Source organism: Carya illinoinensis, chromosome 12 (genome assembly GCF_018687715.1).
Source record: "Carya illinoinensis cultivar Pawnee chromosome 12, C.illinoinensisPawnee_v1, whole genome shotgun sequence".
NCBI lineage: Eukaryota > Viridiplantae > Streptophyta > Magnoliopsida > Fagales > Juglandaceae > Carya > Carya illinoinensis.
The window spans coordinates 23,365,472-23,387,358 of record NC_056763.1 but is presented as its reverse complement, the minus strand read 5'-3'; the positions used below and the strand labels follow the sequence as shown (position 1 = coordinate 23,387,358).

The window sequence follows — 21,887 nt, the reverse complement described above, 5'->3', positions numbered from 1 at the left end:
CGACGAACAGTACTACTAATTATATACATAGATATATAGATGCAAGGGATGTTTTATATATCATGAACAATATATATATTTTAATAAGAGGGAATATAGTTATAACCTGATAAGACGTTGGCTGGCATGCCAATCGTCTACTATTCCGCTATACATGGAAGTCTCCATCCTATCCGAATACAAGCTCAATAAGGACACGACGACCAGTCCACTGTAAGAAAAACGGGCATTTTGATATTTTTGTCTTTTTAAAATCGGCGTAAAAAGTAAACATTTACGTCGTTCGTAAAGTGATGGTTTAGTCGTGACTGGTGCCAAACAATTTTCGAACTCGATCGTATAGTCTCCATCCAAATATTGAATATATAATATTGTGCATATATATATATATATAAATAATTCTATTTATTATTTCCATATATCTATATATATGATCATCAACTTGGATTATTAATGGTCGTTCATTTAAAAAAAAAAAGTAAAAATAATTATGCGTAATCAAATTCACCGATCACTTCTACTTGGAAGCCAAAAATTAATATATTAAGATAAATATTAAGGCAAAAATATGTTATAAAGATATTTTTATTGTAAAATAAATTTAACTTATTATATAAAGTTATGTCAGAATGTAAATTTACTTGTGTAAGATCTCTTTGTAATTGCAGCGCTTCTCATATATATTAATTAATTGGGTCCACTTTCAGTACTGGCTTTAATCTTTTTGAATCGTTCAAATTGTAAAGGAGAAAGGATGTCACACGACGGGTCAGATAGCCCCTAAACATGTAAAGCCACTATTATAAATGTCCAATATTCATGTACCCGGTCGGCACAAACAGAAAAATTCAAAAAAGCAAGCACAAGAGTACTACGTACCTTAACTCTCGTTTTCAACAAAGAGATCAGATACATCCCATTTGCAACCACTCTCGAGACTTTGTGCATGCGTTTGGACCAAAGAGCTTTGGTTATTGTCGAAAAATAAGAAAATGATAGTTGATGCTGTACGATAATTAGCATTTGAATTCTTTCCCTTTTCAAAATATGAGCGAGAATGGATCGGACAAGTGAGAAAATGAAAACCTTTTTCAAGAGAAGGAAAATGAGAGCAAACGTCTGTTTATGCCCTTCTTTGAATTGACACTATGGGAGTCTTATAACCATACTTTTATTTTAATTGATTGTGTGAAACAACCATGTTACTTTTTTTTTTTTTTTTAATATGTAATATAATACAACAGAATACCCGTTTCTGTCCGAACCACTTTCTCGGGTAAGGGTGACAAATCAGCCATTTCCGTTCAACATTTATTGGTTTTGGGTCAGGTCGGAACAGTATATTTCGAGCCAGTGCAGGTCGGGTGAACAGCCCTAAATTTTGTGTCAACAATCTTCCCATGTTTTGTGTATTTTACAATATGTTGGTTCGAATATGCCTTTACTACTTTTATAATTTCCCAAGTCTACATTATTTATACAGGAGTCCTTGTCTTAATTGCACTCAGGGAGACCTCTTCAAAATAGTTAAGCCTCAGAATCATGAAAAAAAAAAAAAATACATCTGACAAGAAGATCAATTTGTTTTTGAATGTTGGGGAACAAGAACAGAACCTCAAACATCACAAAACTCTTAACAAAAAGAAAAAGACCAGCTTCGGAGAGATTTGGAAGTTACAACATAATTGCCCATGACGGCTGTCTTCAAAGGCAAACCCAACAAAATTTTATCAACTCACTACATGATGCAGCAACAGCGCCTTTCTTCGGCTGGCTGCGTGGCAACCTGCTGGAGCCTCTGTGACTCGGCCGACGGGTTGTAGGTAAACTCGGAAGTATCCAGTCCATACTGGTTCATATAGAATAAGAAAGAAAATCACTGGTATTAGCAATGCAAGAGATTGTCATTCCCAGAGAGTATTAATAAGGGATAAATACATTTTCCACCTCAAATCACAAGGAATTTGGCACTATAAATGCCAACTCAGACAAGTTGCACATTGAAGGGCCCCTTTTCCTTTGTTCTGTCAATGAGACTTGTACTCTTAAACTACCCTTGCTTTATCCTATCTACACCGCTTGATGATATGTCATACCGTATATATTTGCACCAAGATAGTCCTGATATCGTGCAATTTACTTCTAGATGATAGCTGACTCCTACACAACTAAAATATTCAAATTTCAATATTTAAGAATCAGACTTTATTTAGCAGCCTGGGATTATTCCGCAATGGGTTTAATTGGGAGCTGCCAATCAATCAGGAATATTTATGAGATAATCAGAAAAAAGTACACTGACATACATAAATTACACAGCAATTCACAATATATAATAAATATCATAGAAGGAATTTGAAAGGAGGAGCATTTCAGAAAAACAAAATTAATGCTTAAATATGGAGTTATCTGGAAGAAAGCAAAAATTAGAAAGATTGTTAACATTTCCCACAACCATCATTAAATTCGATAAATAGAGGATGAATACTGCAGGATGAACAAGAGCATCTGCAATTACTTTATGATAAATCCAGCTATCATTTAAAACTGGTGTATTTTATGATGGTCAATAGTGCCAGATGGACACCCCCCAACATGCTAACAAAAATACTCAAAGGAAATCTTCTGCTAGAACAGATCATACCTTTTCCCTCATGCGTGTACTCCAAGCATCACTTCTACCCGGACGCTGGTCAAGGGTGCTGGCAACAGGAACACCCGCAGCTGGAACTGGCGGCCTATTGATCAATGGCTGCCTAATCTGTTGCCTTGCAATGAGCTCATCATCGCTGTCATATTCTACTGGTCTGTTTGCTGCCCTGACCACGAGTGCTAACAAGAATAGGAGTGCCTGCAATTCCATGGAGAGTCCTAATCAAGTAGCCAATTGTCCATCACTTATCATTAATCTCAGAGAGAGAGAGAGAGATTCAAATCATGTGCAAAGATCACTCCCATCTCAATAATTCCTTGTTAGTTGGTTCCCAGCAATAGTCAAGATGGCATGCCAGCCCACAGGGCAACTTCAAACCAGATATAGGGGATTCCAATCACAGGCTCTACCAGCACGTCACCAAGCATCTACTCCTCTAGGCAGTTTAAAGTGCCAGGAATGCCAAAGCACAAAAGCCTCATGTAGCGGTACATTTGAAAACAGATTTCCACCAACTTGCATGCTGATTTATTTATTTATCATTTATTATAGGTAAAATACGATTTTATTGATAGAAGCAAATAGGCATAACCCAAGTACACAGGAGGTAGGCAAAGATAACACTTAGGTACAGGGACTAGAAATGGATCCTGATTTTGTTTCATACAAATAGTAAATTTGCCATTTACAAAAGGAAAGACTAGAAAAGGTAAATTCCTGCAATTTGGAGAAAGATATATTGTCATCCCAAAATTCTTTGCGTCTTTATCTCAGTTGTATTTCCACTTCATCAAATGGAGTCTATATAGACTAAGCCAATATTGTCAACACATGATTTTTGGCATTATGAAAATCATAATTCAAAGAAAAAAAGGCAATCATGTTGTGCTTACCTCCAAAACAACAGCTCCAAGAGCAACCCATTTTACAATTTTCCAGTGCTCTTTCAGAAAGTCATATATCGAGTCAAAATCTCCAGTACTGTCTGTTGGAATTTCCTACAATTAAACTCAGAACTTATTAGATGACAAAATGCACTATTTTAAATTTCAATTATCAATTAAAAAACACTCACCTTTTCCCAGCTTTTGTCAAAAAATATGAAGCCTGCACATCCCAGCTCTACCAAGATCAACAAGATCACCAATACCGAGTACTATCTTGGCTTAAGGAAACCAAAAATCACAACAGAAAAATGAGCATCTCGAAAGAGCAGCCTAACAGGCATCCAATTTTTTTTATTACATTCCATGATGCATGACATTAGAAGCATGTATGGCTGTGGTGCATACAACGGTTGCATTGCAGTTATTCCTTGATGGACAAACACAGATATAAATCTCGCCTTTTGCAGTTATGAAAAATGAATACTATCAAATATCAAGAGAAATGCATGAGTTATTTGGATACACAAGTCAAGCAGCATCCATTGCGTGTCACAGCTCCAATACAACCAAAACAAGAGATGACGAAGAGAATAACTCCTATAGCAATAAATAAGAATATGAACCTGCAAATACATTATGCAAATATTTCCGTCAATTGGTTTGAAGCATAGACATGGTCTTTTTGTCTGAATAGATTTAAGATACGAATATGCATACATCTAGGTATTAGTATGACAAAAGAAAATGAGTCCAAATTTTTTCTTATAAATTAAATCAATAAAAGCACAACCTTTTCTACATAGCAAATAGATGCAATGGAAGACAGCCCGAGACATTTTCACATGAAATGATTTTTTACCTCTAAAGAATCGACAGAGATAGTCGACAGTAATAACTTAAGATTGCTTATTTCATTATTATTATTATTATTTTGATAGGTAAATGATTATAATGTATTAATAAGAATAGGCATAACCCAAGTACACAAGGAGTATACAAGAGATAACACCTAATTAGACAGAAGAAATGGAAATAAGAAAGTCATGAATATCGAGGCCATTAAAATCTACAAATCCTGCCCAAGAAACAAAGTACTAACAAACAGCAATCTAATCTTCTCCAGAGAACACTTCGTATCTACAAATGTCCGCTTATTTCGTTCCTGCCAAATGCACCAAAGAATACATATAGGAATCATTTTCCACACAGCTGCGATTTGCGGAATACCACCGAGGTTCGACCAGCATGTCAAAAGTTCAACCACTATCACAAGCATAGCCCAGGTTAGAGCCTCTAACCGTATGAAGATGTCTACCCATAACACTCTAGCAATCTCGCAATGTAATAAAAGATGGTCCACAATCTCGCTACTTTGTTTACACATACAACACCATTCCACCACTATCATCCCTCGTTTCTGTAGATTATCCATAGTTATAATCTTCCCCAAAGACTCAATCCACGTAAAAAATGCCGCTCTAGGAGGGGCCTTATTCCTCCAAATTCTTTTCCATGTAAATTGAATATTCTGCGGTTGTGTGAAGGCCTTATAGAAAGAACAAACTGAGAATATTCCTTTCCTGGCAGGTGTCCACCATACAGAATCAGCTCCATTATTGCTTGGCCTCATGGAGTATAAGAGTCGGAAGAAATCTACAAAAGTACTGATTTCCCAATCTTGGGCCGCCCTAGTGAAGTTCACAATCCATTGGATTAAATCAACGTCTATTTCCATGAGGTCGTCCAGTGAGGCTTCCTTCTCACGGGCAAGTAAAAACATTTTGGGGAATGAATCCTTGAGAGGCCTATCTCCACACCAAATATCGTGCCAAAATTTAGTTCTTGAGCCATCTCCCATCACAATTCTGGTATGACAAGCAAACACTCCCCACCCTCATCTAATGTGCTTCCTTAATCCCATGCCATAGACCCCACGTACCTCCTTAGAAACCCATCAAAAATCCATGTGGCCTCAGTGCTTTGTCTTTGACCATCTTTCTCACCACTTCATGGACCTCAGATGCTAACCCAAGTGACATCTTGTTGCTCTATGGACTCAAATGCTAACCCATCAATCTTCGGTCACCATCCCACTGGCTCAGTAAGTAACTGCTCAAAATAACCAACAACATGTTCTTGGATCATAGGGACCTCTATGCAAACAGAACCGTCAATAGTCAACATCTCAATGGCATTAGTTCGCCTCTGGGAATTTGCCACTCTATGAAAGAACTTCGCGCTATGATTGCCTTCTTTCAACCACAAGGCTCGAGATTTTTGCCACCAAGAGATCTCCTCCAACAATGTAGCCCTCTTTATTTCTAAAATCAATTCTTTCCTTCGAGCAAGCTCCTTCGAAGAGAGGCCTGTCCCTCCTGTGCCCTCTCTACCACATGAAGCTCCTCCAAAAGTGACTTCTTATGGTTGCCAATATCTCCAAAAGAATGCACGTTCCAATGCTTTAAATCTTTTTTTAAAGTTTTCAATTTACTTGTAAGAATGAAACTAGAGGGTACCTAGGATTTGATAAGAGGACCACCATTGCCTGACCTGTTCCAAGAAGCCTTCAGTTTTTAGCCACACGTTCTTGAACTTAAGATAATTCCGTCCTCCTTGAATACCCCCGCAGTCCAACAAGATGGGAAAGTGATTTGAGCATAAGCATGGTAATCTTTTTTGACATACCTCCAGGTAGTGAGATTCCCATTTCGGGGAAACTGAGAATCTATCCAATCTAGACCAGGTCTGGTTATTGGACCATGTGAGTATACAGCCCATGAGCGGAAAGTCCACCAATTCCAAGTCAGAGATAAAATCCGAGAAGCTCAACATTGCTGGCCTGAACCTGTGCTTGCTCCCGATCTCTCGCTTGGAAATCTTACAACATTAAAATCCCCACCTATATACCCAGGTAAATCCCACCAGCTATGTAACCCTGCAAGCTCCTCACATAATAAGTTTTTGCTACTGTCCAAGGTCGGTCCATAAATTCCACCAAAAGCTCACCTAAAGTTATCCTCAACATTACGAAAAGAACATGCCACTGTGTGCTCCCTGATAAACTCCTTCATTTTATCTACCACCATTCTATCCCACATTACTAGAACTCCACCCGACGCCGCCACCGAGGGAAGAAAAACCCAATCAACATAAAAGCAACTCCACAAACTTCTCACAATGCTTATGGAAATGATTTTCATCTTGGTTTCCTGCAAATAGACAATATCCACCTTCCATTCCAAGAGCAAATTTTTTATCCGCAATCGCTTGTTAGCTTCATTCAGCCCACAGACATTCCAAGATAAAATCTTGGGCTTCATGGAGAAAAAATCGACCACCTCCCTTTGGATCTTTCTTTGCTTGAACTGCCTTCATAATTAATGGAGCAAGAGAGTCGCTTGAGCTCCCTCTGTTTTTTAGAGTCAGAATTCTTGAGCTGAGCATGTCCTCCTTCAATGGCCATGAGCAATGCCAAGAATTGTTCATTAGAGCCTTGGCACTCAATCCCCACATAATGTTGGATTTCCAAAGCCTTCTTAATTACCCTGTCAGAAACTGCAAGTTGACAAGGCAACAAAGATTTCAAAGGTCGAGAATCCCTATCCATCTCCACCCCTTCCTTTAGCACCCGTATCTCCATTTCGGGAACAACACTTGAAGGGACTAATGATCGAGAAAAATCATCCCCCACCTCAATAAATTGCACACTATCGGTACTCACAAACATAGCATCTTTCACCAACAATGAAAGCACCTGTAACTCCCCAACCCCATCCTCTAAGTTGCCCATCTACTTGTTTTGTCCAAGTTGTGTCGGGAAACTTACCCACACTAATGAGGAAAGGTGAAGACCAGTCTCTGATGCGGGTTCAAGCATCAACTCCACCACTGGATCCTCCACTGTAGTCGCCATAGATGGTTCCTCAGCCTGAGTCGTCAAAGTTTGCAGACCCCCAACATCCTCCACCTTAGAAAACGGCTCCCCAACCCCAACAACCTCACTATTGGCACACACAACTTGAAAATCCTTCGCTAGTGATGCAAGTAACTAAAACTCCCCAAACCCAACATCTATGATGTTCGTCGACTTGTTCTGCGCCTCGACCTGTAAAGGAAAACTGACCCCCGTCTGTGATGAGAGGTGAAGACCCACCTCTGTAGCAGGTTCAAGCTCTGCCGACAGTACCACCTCTGATAGATTCTCCACTGTGACCGTAGATACCTCAGCCTGAGGTGAGTATGTCTGAGTCATTATCGTCGTCGTAAGCTCGTTCCCGCCAGACAAAGTCCCTGCAATGCAGCTTGCCTAGATCTTTCAATCTCGTCGCTCGGGTCCAGGTTTCCTGTTTCCTTTGGTTAGGCCCACAAGCTTAAGCTCATCACAACCTACCTTCCTAATATCTTGGCCCTCGAACAGAGGCCACTTGGTGTGGGCCACAACCCTTGGGCCTAAAATCCCAACCCCTTCAGACCGAGGCACCTAAACCCAAGCCCAAGCCCAAGCCCAAGCCTAGTTCCACTTCTTTTTTGCCTTTAACGCACCGTATTAAGCTCTCCATCTTCTCCTACAATCCACCATTTGTCTCCTCATGTCTAGCATCATGTTCAACACTCCTTAGTCAGTCAAGCCACCAACCCACCTATCGGGGCCAAAGTCAATCCTTGCGGCTGAGCTAGCCTTTCTAAAGTCTTGGCCTATACCCTCGGTAGGAGTAGCCTTCCAGGATTCATAGCCTCTTCCCCCATGCCACGCCGATGTCGTCTTCTATTGAAGGACCCCCTGTATGTCAACGATGACTGTTGATTAACCTCCATCACTGACATCTTAGAAGCCCCTCCTCTATTGCTAACCACTGGATCCCTTGTAGTAACCTTGTTAATATCAACTTTGTTTCCAGGGGCCAAAACAAAGGGAATAGAACCGACAATCTCCATTGCTTTCCTAGCAAACCAGGACCACCCACTTCCAGTTCTCCCTTCAGGGATAACAATAATTCTATTTCCCTTACCCATGCCCAAGTCCAAGAATTTAACAAACCTGCCAAACGAATTGTGATAGACTTGGACTAGGAAGACTCCATTACTATCCCTTTTAGAATAATATGGGGCCCTGTTACCCGAGAACTTCAAGCTTCCCTCAACCACCTTGGCCAACCAGATCACCACCTCCCTACTGAGGTAAAGGGCCTTGGTAAAATTGTTACAATTCTCAACAATACTAAAAAGATTTCCTTCTACTCTTCTGATCACAAAGAACTTGGCTTCAATCCAAAAGCTACTATCCATCAACAACAACCAACAGCCAAGAAAAACAGAATAAAGAAAAAAGAGAAGAAAAGAAATGCGAAAAAAGTGGGAAGATTGAAAAATATTCCTGACGAGAAGCGTCGGGGATAGAAAATGAAATCGAAACAAGAATAATGAGTTTTAAAAGGTTGCAAAGAAAGAATCAAGGATCATCTCCAGTGAGAAGCGCTAAAGATGGAAGATGAAAGGTCATGCCCAGAGAGAGAGAGAGAGAGAGAGAGAGTAGATGTTCACTAACAATTTCTGTTCATGGTGTTAATAGGTTGGCTCTGATACCATTCGTAATGACGGAAGAAAAACAAAATCACATTGGGATTACACTGCAAAAGTACTTTTCAAGGTTACAATTTGACCTTTCTACAATCAGTATTTTAAGTCTAGTTTCACCGAGTAAGAAATATATATGGGACTTGATATGATGTACTTTTATGATACTCATTCACCTCTATCATACTTCACCTACCCAAGGTGAGATTTAGAGAAGCATTACATTTTGGGCAGCCTCGATATCTTTTCAGCATCCAGTAAACAAGGAAAAATCCTCAAGCCTATGAAATATTGGTAAAGAGTGCCTATATGTATTTTGAAAATGTATTGGCATTACTTATAAAGAGATTGTACCAATATCTAATGGCTCAAGCCAAGATCAATACTTGCTTCCAGAAATTAAATGCTATAAAAAATTTTACATGGGAAGATGTAACAGTTTAGAGGCCAACGTAGCAAAGAAGCTTTAAGCACTTGTGAGGCAGATCTTGCAACAGGTTTTCACTCCACAAATGAAAATTAAGACCCAAAAAATAATATTTCTAATAAATTTTTTAAGAAATCAATGATAGGAAGTAAGGATTAAATACTACATTAACAATTATGAAGTAAAATTAAACCCATTTCAGATATATTCTGTTTTTTCAGAGTGAGGGAGAAGAAGGGGAATCTCAAAAGTGGCTTTTTTCATGTTGCCCCCATTCTCTCAAAAAATGATATGGAACTCAATAAATTTGGGGTATAAATTATCTGTTCAATCAAAATCAGGCATAAAAACTCAGTTCTGCATTTTCCATCAAGTCACATTTCAAAGTAAACAGATAAGGCAGTTATTCAATGATTTTAATGAAGCCAAAACTATGAACAAATCAGAAACCCAAAACAAATTTTCGCCAAAATGAGCAGCAGCCATACCAAGCTTTCGGCAGGTCATCGAAAATGCTACTCGACAGAGAAACACCCAAAAGCAGTGGTCGGCCGAGCAGTATCAAGCTTTCATCGCCTCTAACGTCTGAGTCCACACGTGTGTTACTGGTAGATCTTTCGTACTCGACCAGCAAGTAAATCCCATAGCCAACCATGGCCAGACCCACAAGGCTCAATAAGAAGTTAAGAAGCTTCAATAGGCACTCCAAGAAACATTTGCATGCCATTCTCAGAATCTCCACAGCACCTCCAATCCCTTCGATCAAAATCTAAATGGATCTCCACTATTCCCAATTGCCAATATCTTCTACACAAATCCGCCGCTTACCCAACGATCAATTACTTGTGCGTATAGCTACTACAAAATCTGTAAAAATCACATTAGAAATGAGTAATGAATCATAAATTAGAAATTAAACTCCTATTTCTTTATCCGAAAATCTAGAGAAAGAAGATTGACTAGATTTCAGTAGTTTCAGATTAATCCAAAAAACGAGCCATATACCAACCATTAGGCTTAGTCGAGCTTAAATTGTAACAATATTTAAAAAAAAAAAAAGGGTTTAAATAGCCAAAAAAAATACAATTTCAACTTCCAGATTTTCCCCCTTTTTTAATCGCTTTCTGAAAATATTTCAACGAACATTGTGGAATGACAATCTAACTTAACCCCCGAGCATCCGGGTCACGATGAAATGCATGCAAATACCCATTTACTAAAAAGAAACTACAGAAGAAAAACGAAAAAGAAGAAGAAGAATAAATAATTAGATCTGAGAAGAATATAACTTATATCTTCTTAACCAAAACCAGAAATACAGATAAGGAAAAGAGAAGGCGTATAAATCTTAGAACTTACGGATAGAACCGCTGAGATTTTCGGGTTGCAAGAAAGCTCCTTTTGTTTTTCCCTTTCCTTCCGACGATTCTGAAAACACAGAAAGGGTCTAGAAATTCGAAGGTGGAAGTGGACATAAGGGGGCCAGCACATTCTTGTAGCCAGCTGGCACTTGCCATTAAGCACTAATTTTGTATAAGCGTGGAGCTTTCGAGAAAAAATCTATTATCATCTTAATTTTTATTATTATTTTATTATTTTATAATATGATATTAAATAATAAATTTATAAATAAAATATAATAAATAAATTTTAATTATTTAATATTACGTTATAAAATACTAAAAATTAAGATAATGAATGAGATTACCCATCTTCTAAACATATTTCTGTAGCTAACTGTGTTTATTCATATCTCCCAGTTTGTCGGTTTGGGCGGCGCCTGATTGACTTTCTTTGATAGGGAATATCTGGCCATGAGCTAAACGACGGCGTATTCAGTTTTTTAATTTCTGAGTTGAAAGAGAAAAAACATAAGAACCGACAAAATGATGAGAAAACCTTTAAACATTGAAATGTAGTATTGTTTTGGATAGATTGAGATAAGATAAATTAAGAAAATTTATAAATAATAATAAAATTATTAAATTAAGATGATATGAGATCATTTTTTAAAATTTTGTGTGTTTAAATTAAGATGTGAGATAAATTCAAACCAATTTTTATATCTCAATTTTTGTCGTTTTGTGAAAATAAATTCAAATCAATATTCACATCTCTATTTAACCATTTGGATTGGAAATGATTTCTCTATACAAAGTGAGATGAGATCTCAGTTTTTAAAAAATATCTTATCTCATCTCATTTTATAATTTTTTTAAATTACCATATAAAATATAATAAATAAGTTAATATTTTTAAATCTCAAAATAATAATAAAATTAAAAAATATAAAAATTTTAATTTTTTAAATTTTAATATAAAAATAATATATTTTAATAATATTTTATTCAATTTTTAACCTTAATTTTATATCATCTTCCAAAACAAATGAGTTAATATGACTTTAAAGCTACAATAAAATTAACTTAGAAATCATGTTCGGCCAACCACTGCAGCAAAGTTATCACACTTATTTATTTAATATTTATTACGTCGAGCCTGTGTCAAGAGTCTTAAAAATACAATTTTTTCTAAAGGGATATGTATTGAGAACAAATAAATTAAAAACAAATAAAGAAAATAACGGATGTGGAACAGCTGGCGAATTGAGATACAGTATTTAGGAGAATTTGGACAGTGGGATGCCCATAATAAAATAAAATAAAATAAATACAGGAAAGATGGGAAAATGACAATGCGGTGCTGTTTCATGACATCGGATTCGATTATTATTCAATTATCTTACCTAATTCTTTTAAATTAAAAAAGTGGCCTTATTTGGTTAATCAAAATCAAAAATTTCATCTCATCTCATTTCTTGTCAACACTTTTTTAAATTCTAATATAAAATATAATAAACAATATAACTTTTTCAAATTCCAATACAAAATTAATATTTAAAAATTATATTATAACAATATTTTATTTATTACTATTTAAAACATCTCATCTCATCTCATCTCATCTGTGTAACTAAGCGGGTCCTAAATTAGTCAGAGAATAATAATTATAATTATAAAAATTATTATGTTTATAGACTAATTGGTTTAGAGAATATATCATCCACGTTACTTATATGATAAGATTTAATTAAAAAAATTCAAATTATTTTAATTTTTTAATAAATCAAATTATGTTATTTTATTAGTGTAGAATGTGTCTCGTGAATATAACTCTTATAGTAATAATTACAACAATATTTAAGAAATAACTTCCAATGTATTATTGTGTTCTCTTTCGACTATTGATTTTCAATTGAATGATTGAGATTTTATGGTACATATATTTGTTATTTTTGGAGTAATGTTAGATAAAATAATGGAGTTAGTAAATTCGACGCAATCTTTTTAAAAAAGAATGAGATTTATTATTAAATTTATATATATATAAATTTTATATTTATTTATTTTTTTAAAAAAATTATACCGCACTAAAGAAATTTTCACTTCGAAAATAAAAAAAGAAAATTAAATAACTGTTACCATAGCTTTATCTTCCATTAGCTAGAGTAGGAACTGCGTCCCGCGTCAAAAAACTGGCGGGAGATAATCCAAAAGGGTCCTTAACGGTCATGCTACGACAACAACCAACGGTCAAGGAGTTCGGGCAACAACCGACCAAAAAAGATAGTGGAAGCTGAATTAAAATAATCAGAGTCAAAAGAATTAAAATAATGTCCAACCGTCATTATTATATATTCCGACGAGGCTATGGCAAAAGTACGTTATCTTCCGGTCACCATACTTTTTCTGTAATGATGCATCCAAAGGGCCCCGAGGATGTTAATGGAGTATTTGCTTTGTGGCACCAAGCAAAATGAACAATGGAAGAGGCCCCCACAAAGCCGAAGACACCATTCACGTTACAAAACATCAAAATGATGTTTCTATTTAATTTCTTAGGTTTTGCATCCTATGAAGAAAGCTGAGTGTTTTTATAAATAAACAAGCCAGACAGATGTTGGTAACACCTAGGATCCAAATGGAATCAACACCAATACAATATACATGCCACTGATACGTTCAGTTGAGTTGAACAATGCTTAAAGCTCTCCTGTAGATAGGAAACAGTGCAGAACTATTCACAACTCCGTCAATCAACTATGCTCATCTGCAACTCCACAAGAAAACCATACTATGGCAGTACAGATTTTACACACCAAATGGTGAAACATCTGACAAGAATATTTGTTTATGAATTACAAAAACGAGGGAGAATGTTGGGGAACAAGAAAAGAACCTCAAACATCAGAAAACTAAACAAAAAGAGAAGGATCAGCTCCGGAGAGATATGGAATTAGTTACAACATAATTGTCCATGACAGCCGTCTTCAAAGACCAACCCAACAAAATTTATCAACTCACTACATGATGCTGCAACGGCTCCTTTCTTCGGCTGGCTGTGGGGCAACTTGCTGGAACCTGTGTGACTCAGACGACGGGTTGTAGGTAAACTCGGTGGTATCCAGTCCATACTGGTTTACATAGGAGTAAAACAGAAAATCAGTGGAATTATCAATGCCAGAGATTGTCATTCCCAGAATGTATTAATAAGGAATAAAAAGATTTGCCACCCGCATCACAAGGAATTCTGCACTTTAAATGCCAACTATAAACTGGCAAGTTGCACGTTGAAGGGCCCCTTTTCCCCCCTTTTTCCTCTCTTCCTTTCTGCCAATGAGATTTGTACTCTTAAACTACCCTTGTTTTATCCACTCTTTACCAGTTGACGATATGTCATACCATATATATTTGCACCAACAATAGTCCTGATAGGACAATCATCGTGCAATTTACTTCTAGATGGCAGCTGACTCCTACTCAACTAAAATATTTAAATTTAGATATTTAAGAATCAGACTTTATATTTAGCTGCCTAGGATTATTTCGCAAAGGGTTCAATTGGGTGCTGCAAATCAATCAGGAACATTTATAAGATAATCAGCAAAGTGTACACTGACAAACATATTACATAGCAATTCAATAAATATAATATTTAATATCAGAGAAGGAATTTGAAAGGAGGAGCATTTCAGAAAAACAAAATTAATGCAGAAATATGGAATTATCTGGAAGAATGCAAAAATTAGAAAGATTGTTAAAATTTTCCACAACCATCATTAAATTCAATGACAGAGGATGAATGAGAGCATCGCATGAGCCAAAATTGACTCGCAATTACTTGATGAGAAATCCAGCTATCATTTAAAACGGGTGTATTTTATGATAGTCAATAGTTGTGCTGCCACAGAAAACCCTCCAAGACTGCCAGATGGACATCCCACAACATGCTAACGAAAATATTTGTAGAAAATCTTCTGTTAGAACAGATCATACCTTTTCTCTCATGCGTGCACTCCAAGCATCACTTCTACCCGGACGCTGGTCAAGGGCACTGGAAACAGGTACACCCGCAGCTGGAACTGGTGGCCTATTGATCAATGGCTGCCTAATCTGTTGCCGTGGAGCAATGAGCTCATCATCACTGTCATATTCTACTGGTCTGTTTGCTGCCCTGACCACTAGCGCTAACAAGAATACAAGTGCCTGCAATTCCATGGAAAATCCAAATAAAGTAGCCAATTGTCCATCACTTATTACTTATCTCAGAGAGAGAGAGAGAGGGGGAGAGACAGACAGATTCAAATCACGTACAAAGATCACTCCCATCTCGATAATTCCTTGTTAGTTGATTCCCACCAATATAAATACCTTCTTAACTCAAATTTTCTTTTCCAAGTTCTATAGAGGATGGGTAAAGATGGCATGCCAGCTCCAAAGCAGATATAGGTGATTACAATCACAGGCTCTACCAGCATGTCACCAAGCATCCTCTGCTCTAGGCAGTGTCATTAAAGTGCCAGGCATGCTGAAAAGCTAAGGCTTCGTGTAGCCTAGGCGCATTTGAAAACAGATTTCCACCAAGTTGCATGCTGATTTTTGTTTTGATAGGTAAAATCAGATTTTATTGACAGAAGCAAATAGTATAAACCAAGTACACAGAAGGTATACAGAGAGAACACCTAGTTACAAGTTAGGGACTAGAAATAGAATACTGATTTTGTTTCATACAATTAGTTAAATTTCCCATTTACAAAAGGAAAGACAAGAAAAGGTAAATTCCTGCAATTTGGAAAGAGAAATATGGAAAATGCTATGGGTCCCGATTGTTGTTGTTGTTGTTTTTTTTTTTTTAAACTTAATGATTAAGGAAGTATTTTTTAATAATGTTGTATTTTTTTAAAATTTTTTAAGGGATTAAAAAAAATGTATAAAAAAAAAAAAAAAAAAAAACTGATTACACTTATCGGACTGTAGCACTACCCAAGAAATATTGCCAACCCAAAATTCTGTGCATCTTTATCTCAGTTGTATTTCCACTTCATCAAATGGAGTCCATATAGACTACCATTGTCAATGCACGATTTTTGACATTATGAAAATCATAATTTAAAAAAAAAAAAAAAAAAAAACAGCAAAGAAAAGGCAATCATGTCATGCTTACCTCCAAAACAACAGCTCCAAGAGCAACCCATTTTACAATATTCCAGTGCTCTTTCAGAAAGTCATATATCAAGTCAAAATCTCCAGTGCTGTCTGTTGGAATTTCCTACAATTGAACCCGGAACTGATTAGATGACAAAATGAACCATCTTAAATTTCAATTATCAATTAAAAAACACTCACCTCTTCCCAGCTTTTGTCAAAAAATATGAATGCTGCACATCCCAGCTCTACCAAGATCAACAAGATCACCAATACTGAGTACTATTTTGGCTTAAGGAAACCAATAATCACAACAGAAAAATGAGCATCTCGAAAGAGCAGCGTATCAGGCATCCAATTTTTTTATTACATTCCATGATGCATGACATTAGAAGCATGTACGGCTGTGGTGCATAAAACAGTTGCATTTGAAATTATTCCTTGATGGACAAACACGGATATAAATATCTTGCCTCTTTGGATAAATGAATACTATCAATATTAAGATAAATGCACGAGTTATTTGGATACACAAGTCAAGCAGCATCCATTCCGTGTCACAGCTCCGATACAACCAAAACAAGATATGACAAAGAGAATAACTCCTATAGCAATAAATAAGTATATGAACCTGCAAATACATTATGCAAATAATTTCAGTCAAGGGGTTCAAAGCATAGACATGGTCTTGTTGTTTGAATAGATTTAAGATGTGAATATCCATACATTTAGGTATCAGTACAGGTTTTTCCACTCTGTGTCTATGTGTGCTTTTGTGTGTCTGTGTATGACAAGAGAAAGAGAGTAACTAATGGTTGTGGAAATATATGTCCGTTGAGTGCCCCATCGCCACATGGTATTAGTAGGTCGGCTTTGATACCATTCGTAATGAACCATGGAAAAACAAAATCACATTGTGATTAAATTCAAAAAGAACTTGTCAACGTTACAATTTGAGCTTTCTGTGGACAGTTGTCATAGACTTTAATGGTCTCAACTTTCATGATTTCCTTGTAATTGTTGCTACTCCCTATCCAGGTGTAATCACATGTATACTTCTAGTATACTTGGGCTATGCCTATTCTATAGCAATAAAATATCTTATTAGTTATTAAAAAAAAAAATGTTACAATTTGAGCTTTCTAAAATCATTGTGAGTCCAGTTTCACCGAGTAAGGAATAAATGTGGGACGAGACTAGATGTACTTAAAAGATATTCACCTCTATCATACTTCACCTACCCAAGGTGAGATTTAGAGAAGCATTACGTTTTGGGCAGCCTCAATATCTTCTCACCATCCAGTAAACAAGGAAAAATTCTCAAGCCTATGAAACATTGGCAAAGAGCAGCCTATATATATTTTGAAAAGGTATTGGAATTACTTATAGAGAGACTGTACCAATATCAAATGGCTCAAGCCAAGATCTATACTTGCTTCCAGAAATCAAATGCTACAAAAAATTTTACACAGGAAAACATAAGATTCTAAAGGCCAACATAGCAACGAAGTTTCTAGCACTAGTGAGGCAGATCTTGCAACAGGTTGTCACTAAGCAAAAACGAAAACTAAAACTGAAAAGAGAGTATTTCTAATAAATTTTTTAAGACATCAATGATAAGATGTAAGGATCAAATATTACATTAACGATTATGAAGCAAAATTAAACCCCATTTCAGATATATTCCTTTTTTCTTTTGAAAGAATGACGGAAAAGAAGGAGAATCTCAAATGTGACTTTTCACCATGTTCCCTTCATTCCCTCAAAAAGATCAAATGGAACTCAGGGAATTTGAGGTATAAAAGATCTGTTCATTCGAAATCTGGCACACAAACTCAGTTCTGCATTTTCCATTAAGTCACATTTCGAAATAAACTGATAAGGCAGATATTCAATAAGTTTGACGAAGCCAAAACTATGAACAAATCAGAAATTGAAGACAAATTTTCGCCAAAATGAGCAGCAGCCATACCAAGCTTTCGGCAGGTCATCGAAAATACTACCCGACAGAAAAACACCCATGAGCAGTGGTCGGCTGAACAGTAGTAAGCTTTCATCGCCTCTCACATTTGAGGCCACTAGGGTGTTACTGGTAGTAGAACTTTTGTACTCGACCAGCAAGTAAATCCCATAGCCAACCATGGCCAGGCCCACTAGGCTCAACAAGAAGTTAAGAAGTTTCAATAAGCACTCCAAGCACCCTTTGCATGCCATTCTCCACAACACCTCCAATCCCTTTGATCAAAATCCAATCGGTCTCCCCTATTCAATCCAATTGGCAATATCTTCTACACAAGTCCGCCACTTACCCAAAGATCAATTGCTTACACGTATAACTGTTACAAAATCTGTAAAAATCAAATTAAAAATTAGTAATGAATCAATATATTATAAATTAAAGTCCTATTTCTTTCTCGGAAAAGGCAGAGAAAGAAGATTGACTATATTTCAGTAGTTTTGGATTAATCCAGAAAACGAACAATGAACCAACCATTAGGCTTAGTCGAGCTTCAATTATAACAAGCAATTTTTTTTTTCTTTTTTTGTGAAAAAAAATAAAAATTCAAGAGCCGAAAAAAACATTCAATTCCCACTTCCAGATTGTTCCTTTCTTTACGCTTTCGGCAAATATGTCAACGAACATTGTGGAATGAAAATCTAATTAAGCCCCGAGCATCTGGATCACGATGCAATGCATGCAAATACCCATTTACCAAAAAGAAACTAGAAAAGAAAAACGAAAACGAAGAAGAAGAATAAATAATTAGATCTGAAAATACTATTAACTTACATTTTCTTAACCAAAACCAGAAACACAAAAAGGAAATGAGAAGGCTTAGAAATCTTACAACTTACAGATAGAACCGCCGATTCCACAGAGATTTTCGGGTTGCAAACAAGTTTCCTTTTTTTTTCTTTTTTCTCCTTTCCCTCTCCGAATTCTGAAAACACAAGAGATCTAGAAATTCAAAGGTGGAACATAAGGTGGCCCCCCATTTTTGTAGCCAGCTTGGCACTTGTCTTTCCGCACTTCTATTTTTGACTGCTAGGTAAGCGATGCGACATTCGAAATGACATTTATACTCTCTTTACAAGCTAATTAACATGCATGCGGAAAACATGCATCTAAACGTATTTCTGTGGATAACTCTGTCAATTCATATCTACCAGTTTGTCGGGTAGGATGTGGATTACATGCCACCCACCCTATAAATATTTGACAAGGTGAGCATGGTCCAATTTACAGACCAGTGTGTGTGGTCTCTTCTATCACTCTCAAAGAGTTGCTAAAGTGCTGAGGTGGACCTCTTCTTTCATCCCTTTCCTATTTGGGAGGTAAGGATAAATTGGAAGATTTTGTGCATGTTGTTTGAACACATCACATGAATTCTATTTTTCTGTCTTTTGTTATGGATATATATGGATTCAAGTGCCATTTTATGCATAATGCAAAGGGTTAAATTTCAAGATATGCTGCTTTCACTTGTATGAAAATGATACACAACTGTTTTATGTTTTTAACTCAACCCTTTCATTTAATAATACTATTATTTTATTCAAAATCCTTCAAAGTCAAACAAAATTTAAATAATGTTAAGAAATGTTTATGGGAAACTCCTGACAAACAAATTTGTTAGCGGAATAAATTTAAAAAAGAAATGATTGTTAACTTGTGTGGAATCACTTTAAAAAAATGAATACATATAAAATTTACATAAAAATAAATTAATTTTTTAATAATAAATCTTACCTTTTTTTTTAAAAAATGATTACATGATACTTATGTACTTCACAACTATACATAATATTGCTTTCTAAACAAAATGTTTTGTCATTTTCTTTGACTCGGGACGAACATTGTCGCTTGGAACCGAGCCCAAGGCTCATTCTCGCTTGAGGACAATGCAAACGTGACAGCCATTGATCAATATGATCTTTTGTCCGTCTTCGTGCCCTCGTCTAGAGTTTCTGAAACTGGGAGTTCATTTTGGTATCCTGCTGTCCATTCTTCATGCATGTCAAAGAATGATCGTAACTTTCTGACCGCATAGAGGAGACATGTTAGATAGTCTAACAATCAAGTACAGTGAATATAATTCAATTTTCCATATGTCTAGTTCATTTCTGCTGATCTCAAGTTTTGAAGAGTAAGACTTGCCGATGTACAACAAGAAGAACCTTTCAGGCATATTCGTTTGAAGTTGACTCCTACACTGTCGAATACTCAAATTTGAGTTACAAAGTTGGGCCATGCGCAGCACAGCCTTCATGTACAAGAGGTAAGGATTTAGCTGCTACTGTACAGTGCAAAACTTTCTACTAGCAAAACCTGGTTTGTCTTTTGCCCAGTGCATTATGGCATTGCAGAAATCAATCTCGGTGAATACAGAATGCATGAAACAAAGAAGCTATTGATCCAAAGGCAAAAAGTCGATTTCATGTAAGCTTAGACACAGACAGCCAAAATGAAGCACCAAGACGAGTATTCGGCATTCATCTTTCTCAAGCCACCACATGCATGCATCCTTGTTGGTATTTTTTCCCTACACTGCCAAAAAAATATCATCTCCTTTGACTGATTAGCTACATCTATGGCATATATTGCAATTCTATTGACTTGCATCAAATTTCTTTTATTTTAATTGGCTGCCAAGCTAAAACAGTATTAGTTTGAAAAGAAAGGACAGAGTCAGAAAAAGCAAAATGCAAGCCACACACGAGAAGCTGTAAACACTTCAATTCCCGGAAACCGGGGCATCCATTTTGTTTTCAATGTGTGCTTCGTGGTCTTCAAGTTGACTGCCGGAAACAAGGGCATCGATTTTGTTTTCAATGTGTGCTTCGTGGTCTTCAAGTCGACTCCCGTAAACAAGGGCATCAATTTTGTTTTCAATGTGAGCTTCGTGGTCTTCAAGTCGACCCTGAATTGCATCATTTTGCCAAAGGACTAGTGTTGGAACTCCTGTGAGCTTAAACCTGGAGTCCACTCTCCATGGGTGCTGGGGATTCCTCCATGTTGGTCTGTCTCCCACAAAAGCCCTCAAAAGTGCAACATCATCTGAACTGGTCTCCAGTTTCTTGTAGATCACTGGTTCAGCTCTCACACAATCTGCGAAATAATTTAAATAAATGTAAAAGAAAAGTGACGAAGGAAAGGCATGGTAATTTTGGAACACAGTTGCAAATAAAAATACAAAATTATCCATGACGATCAGCTTTTCCAACATGGAAGGGAAACTGACGTTACCAATTACCTTTCAGAAAAATCTCAAGCTGATATACAGTGCATAGCTAGTAAAATATTTGAATCCCATTGTTAGATTTAAAAGATAAATTTTAAAAATTGAATCTTAAAAGATGCCATGTCTACGACTTGAAAATAAAATAACAGTACTCGCACATAAGCCACAGGGAGAATGCTCAAAGAAACCTGAGATTATCAGATATGAGATACCCCATATAAATCATACAAGATCGACTCTCACACAGACACCATAATAGGTGATAAAAATCAATAATAAATCATGACCAAATAACAAGATTCTCCCCCGAAAAAGAAAAAAACATAAAAGGGATTTTGGGATGCACGAAGAAGGGAGACGGTTAAAAGAAGGATTAAGAAATAAGCAAGGAGAAGAAAACATACCAGGGCACCAGCTGAGAGAGGTAGAAGGGTCTTCATCGGCCAAGAAGAGAATGAGATTGGCTTTGTTTTTGGGTGCTTCCGATATGAACTTCTGAAAGACAGTATCAAAGGTTGATACTGTGGCGTCCGACACCTTCATCGGCATTTTGTAGGGCTAGGGGTTTGTGGATTGGGTTATAAACTCAGAAATATTCCCGTTTATTTAACGCATCCC

General features: G+C 36.6%; 3 protein-coding genes and 1 long non-coding RNA gene across 5 annotated transcripts; 1 reads left to right on the top strand and 3 right to left on the bottom strand.

The window, feature by feature from the left end:
- Positions 1 to 1,424: 1,424 nt before the first annotated feature.
- LOC122289745 (tobamovirus multiplication protein 2A-like) lies at positions 1,425 to 11,057 on the bottom strand. The gene is made up of 7 exons (XM_043096990.1): positions 10,901 to 11,057; positions 10,030 to 10,408; positions 4,064 to 4,163; positions 3,729 to 3,809; positions 3,547 to 3,651; positions 2,645 to 2,851; positions 1,425 to 1,849 (listed from the first exon to the last, which is right to left on the bottom strand). Exons 2-7 carry the CDS (start codon positions 10,266 to 10,268, stop codon positions 1,739 to 1,741), a joined length of 843 nt encoding a protein of 280 aa, XP_042952924.1. The 5' UTR covers positions 10,269 to 10,408; positions 10,901 to 11,057; the 3' UTR covers positions 1,425 to 1,738.
- A 2,576-nt stretch (positions 11,058 to 13,633) lies between these two features.
- Positions 13,634 to 19,107, bottom strand: LOC122289999 (tobamovirus multiplication protein 2A-like). Of its 2 annotated transcripts, none has more exons than XM_043097505.1 (7): positions 18,883 to 19,107; positions 17,999 to 18,374; positions 16,558 to 16,657; positions 16,228 to 16,308; positions 16,046 to 16,150; positions 14,878 to 15,087; positions 13,634 to 14,015 (listed from the first exon to the last, which is right to left on the bottom strand). In XM_043097505.1, the coding sequence occupies exons 2-7, from the start codon at positions 18,238 to 18,240 to the stop codon at positions 13,905 to 13,907; spliced, it is 849 nt and encodes a 282-aa protein (XP_042953439.1). In that variant the 5' UTR covers positions 18,241 to 18,374; positions 18,883 to 19,107; the 3' UTR covers positions 13,634 to 13,904. The 2 variants fall into 2 exon arrangements, with proteins under 2 accessions (XP_042953439.1, XP_042953438.1); XM_043097504.1 differs by having other exon boundaries at positions 18,876 to 19,106.
- A 173-nt stretch (positions 19,108 to 19,280) lies between these two features.
- On the top strand, positions 19,281 to 20,564 carry LOC122290001. Its single transcript, XR_006236281.1, has 2 exons — positions 19,281 to 19,362; positions 20,145 to 20,564. It is a non-coding gene; the product is annotated as an uncharacterized LOC122290001 (long non-coding RNA).
- A 75-nt stretch (positions 20,565 to 20,639) lies between these two features.
- On the bottom strand, positions 20,640 to 21,863 carry LOC122290000 (thioredoxin-like protein Clot). Its single transcript, XM_043097506.1, has 2 exons — positions 21,674 to 21,863; positions 20,640 to 21,136 (listed from the first exon to the last, which is right to left on the bottom strand). The coding sequence occupies exons 1-2, from the start codon at positions 21,816 to 21,818 to the stop codon at positions 20,763 to 20,765; spliced, it is 519 nt and encodes a 172-aa protein (XP_042953440.1). The 5' UTR covers positions 21,819 to 21,863; the 3' UTR covers positions 20,640 to 20,762.
- Between the last annotated feature and the right edge of the window lie 24 nt (positions 21,864 to 21,887).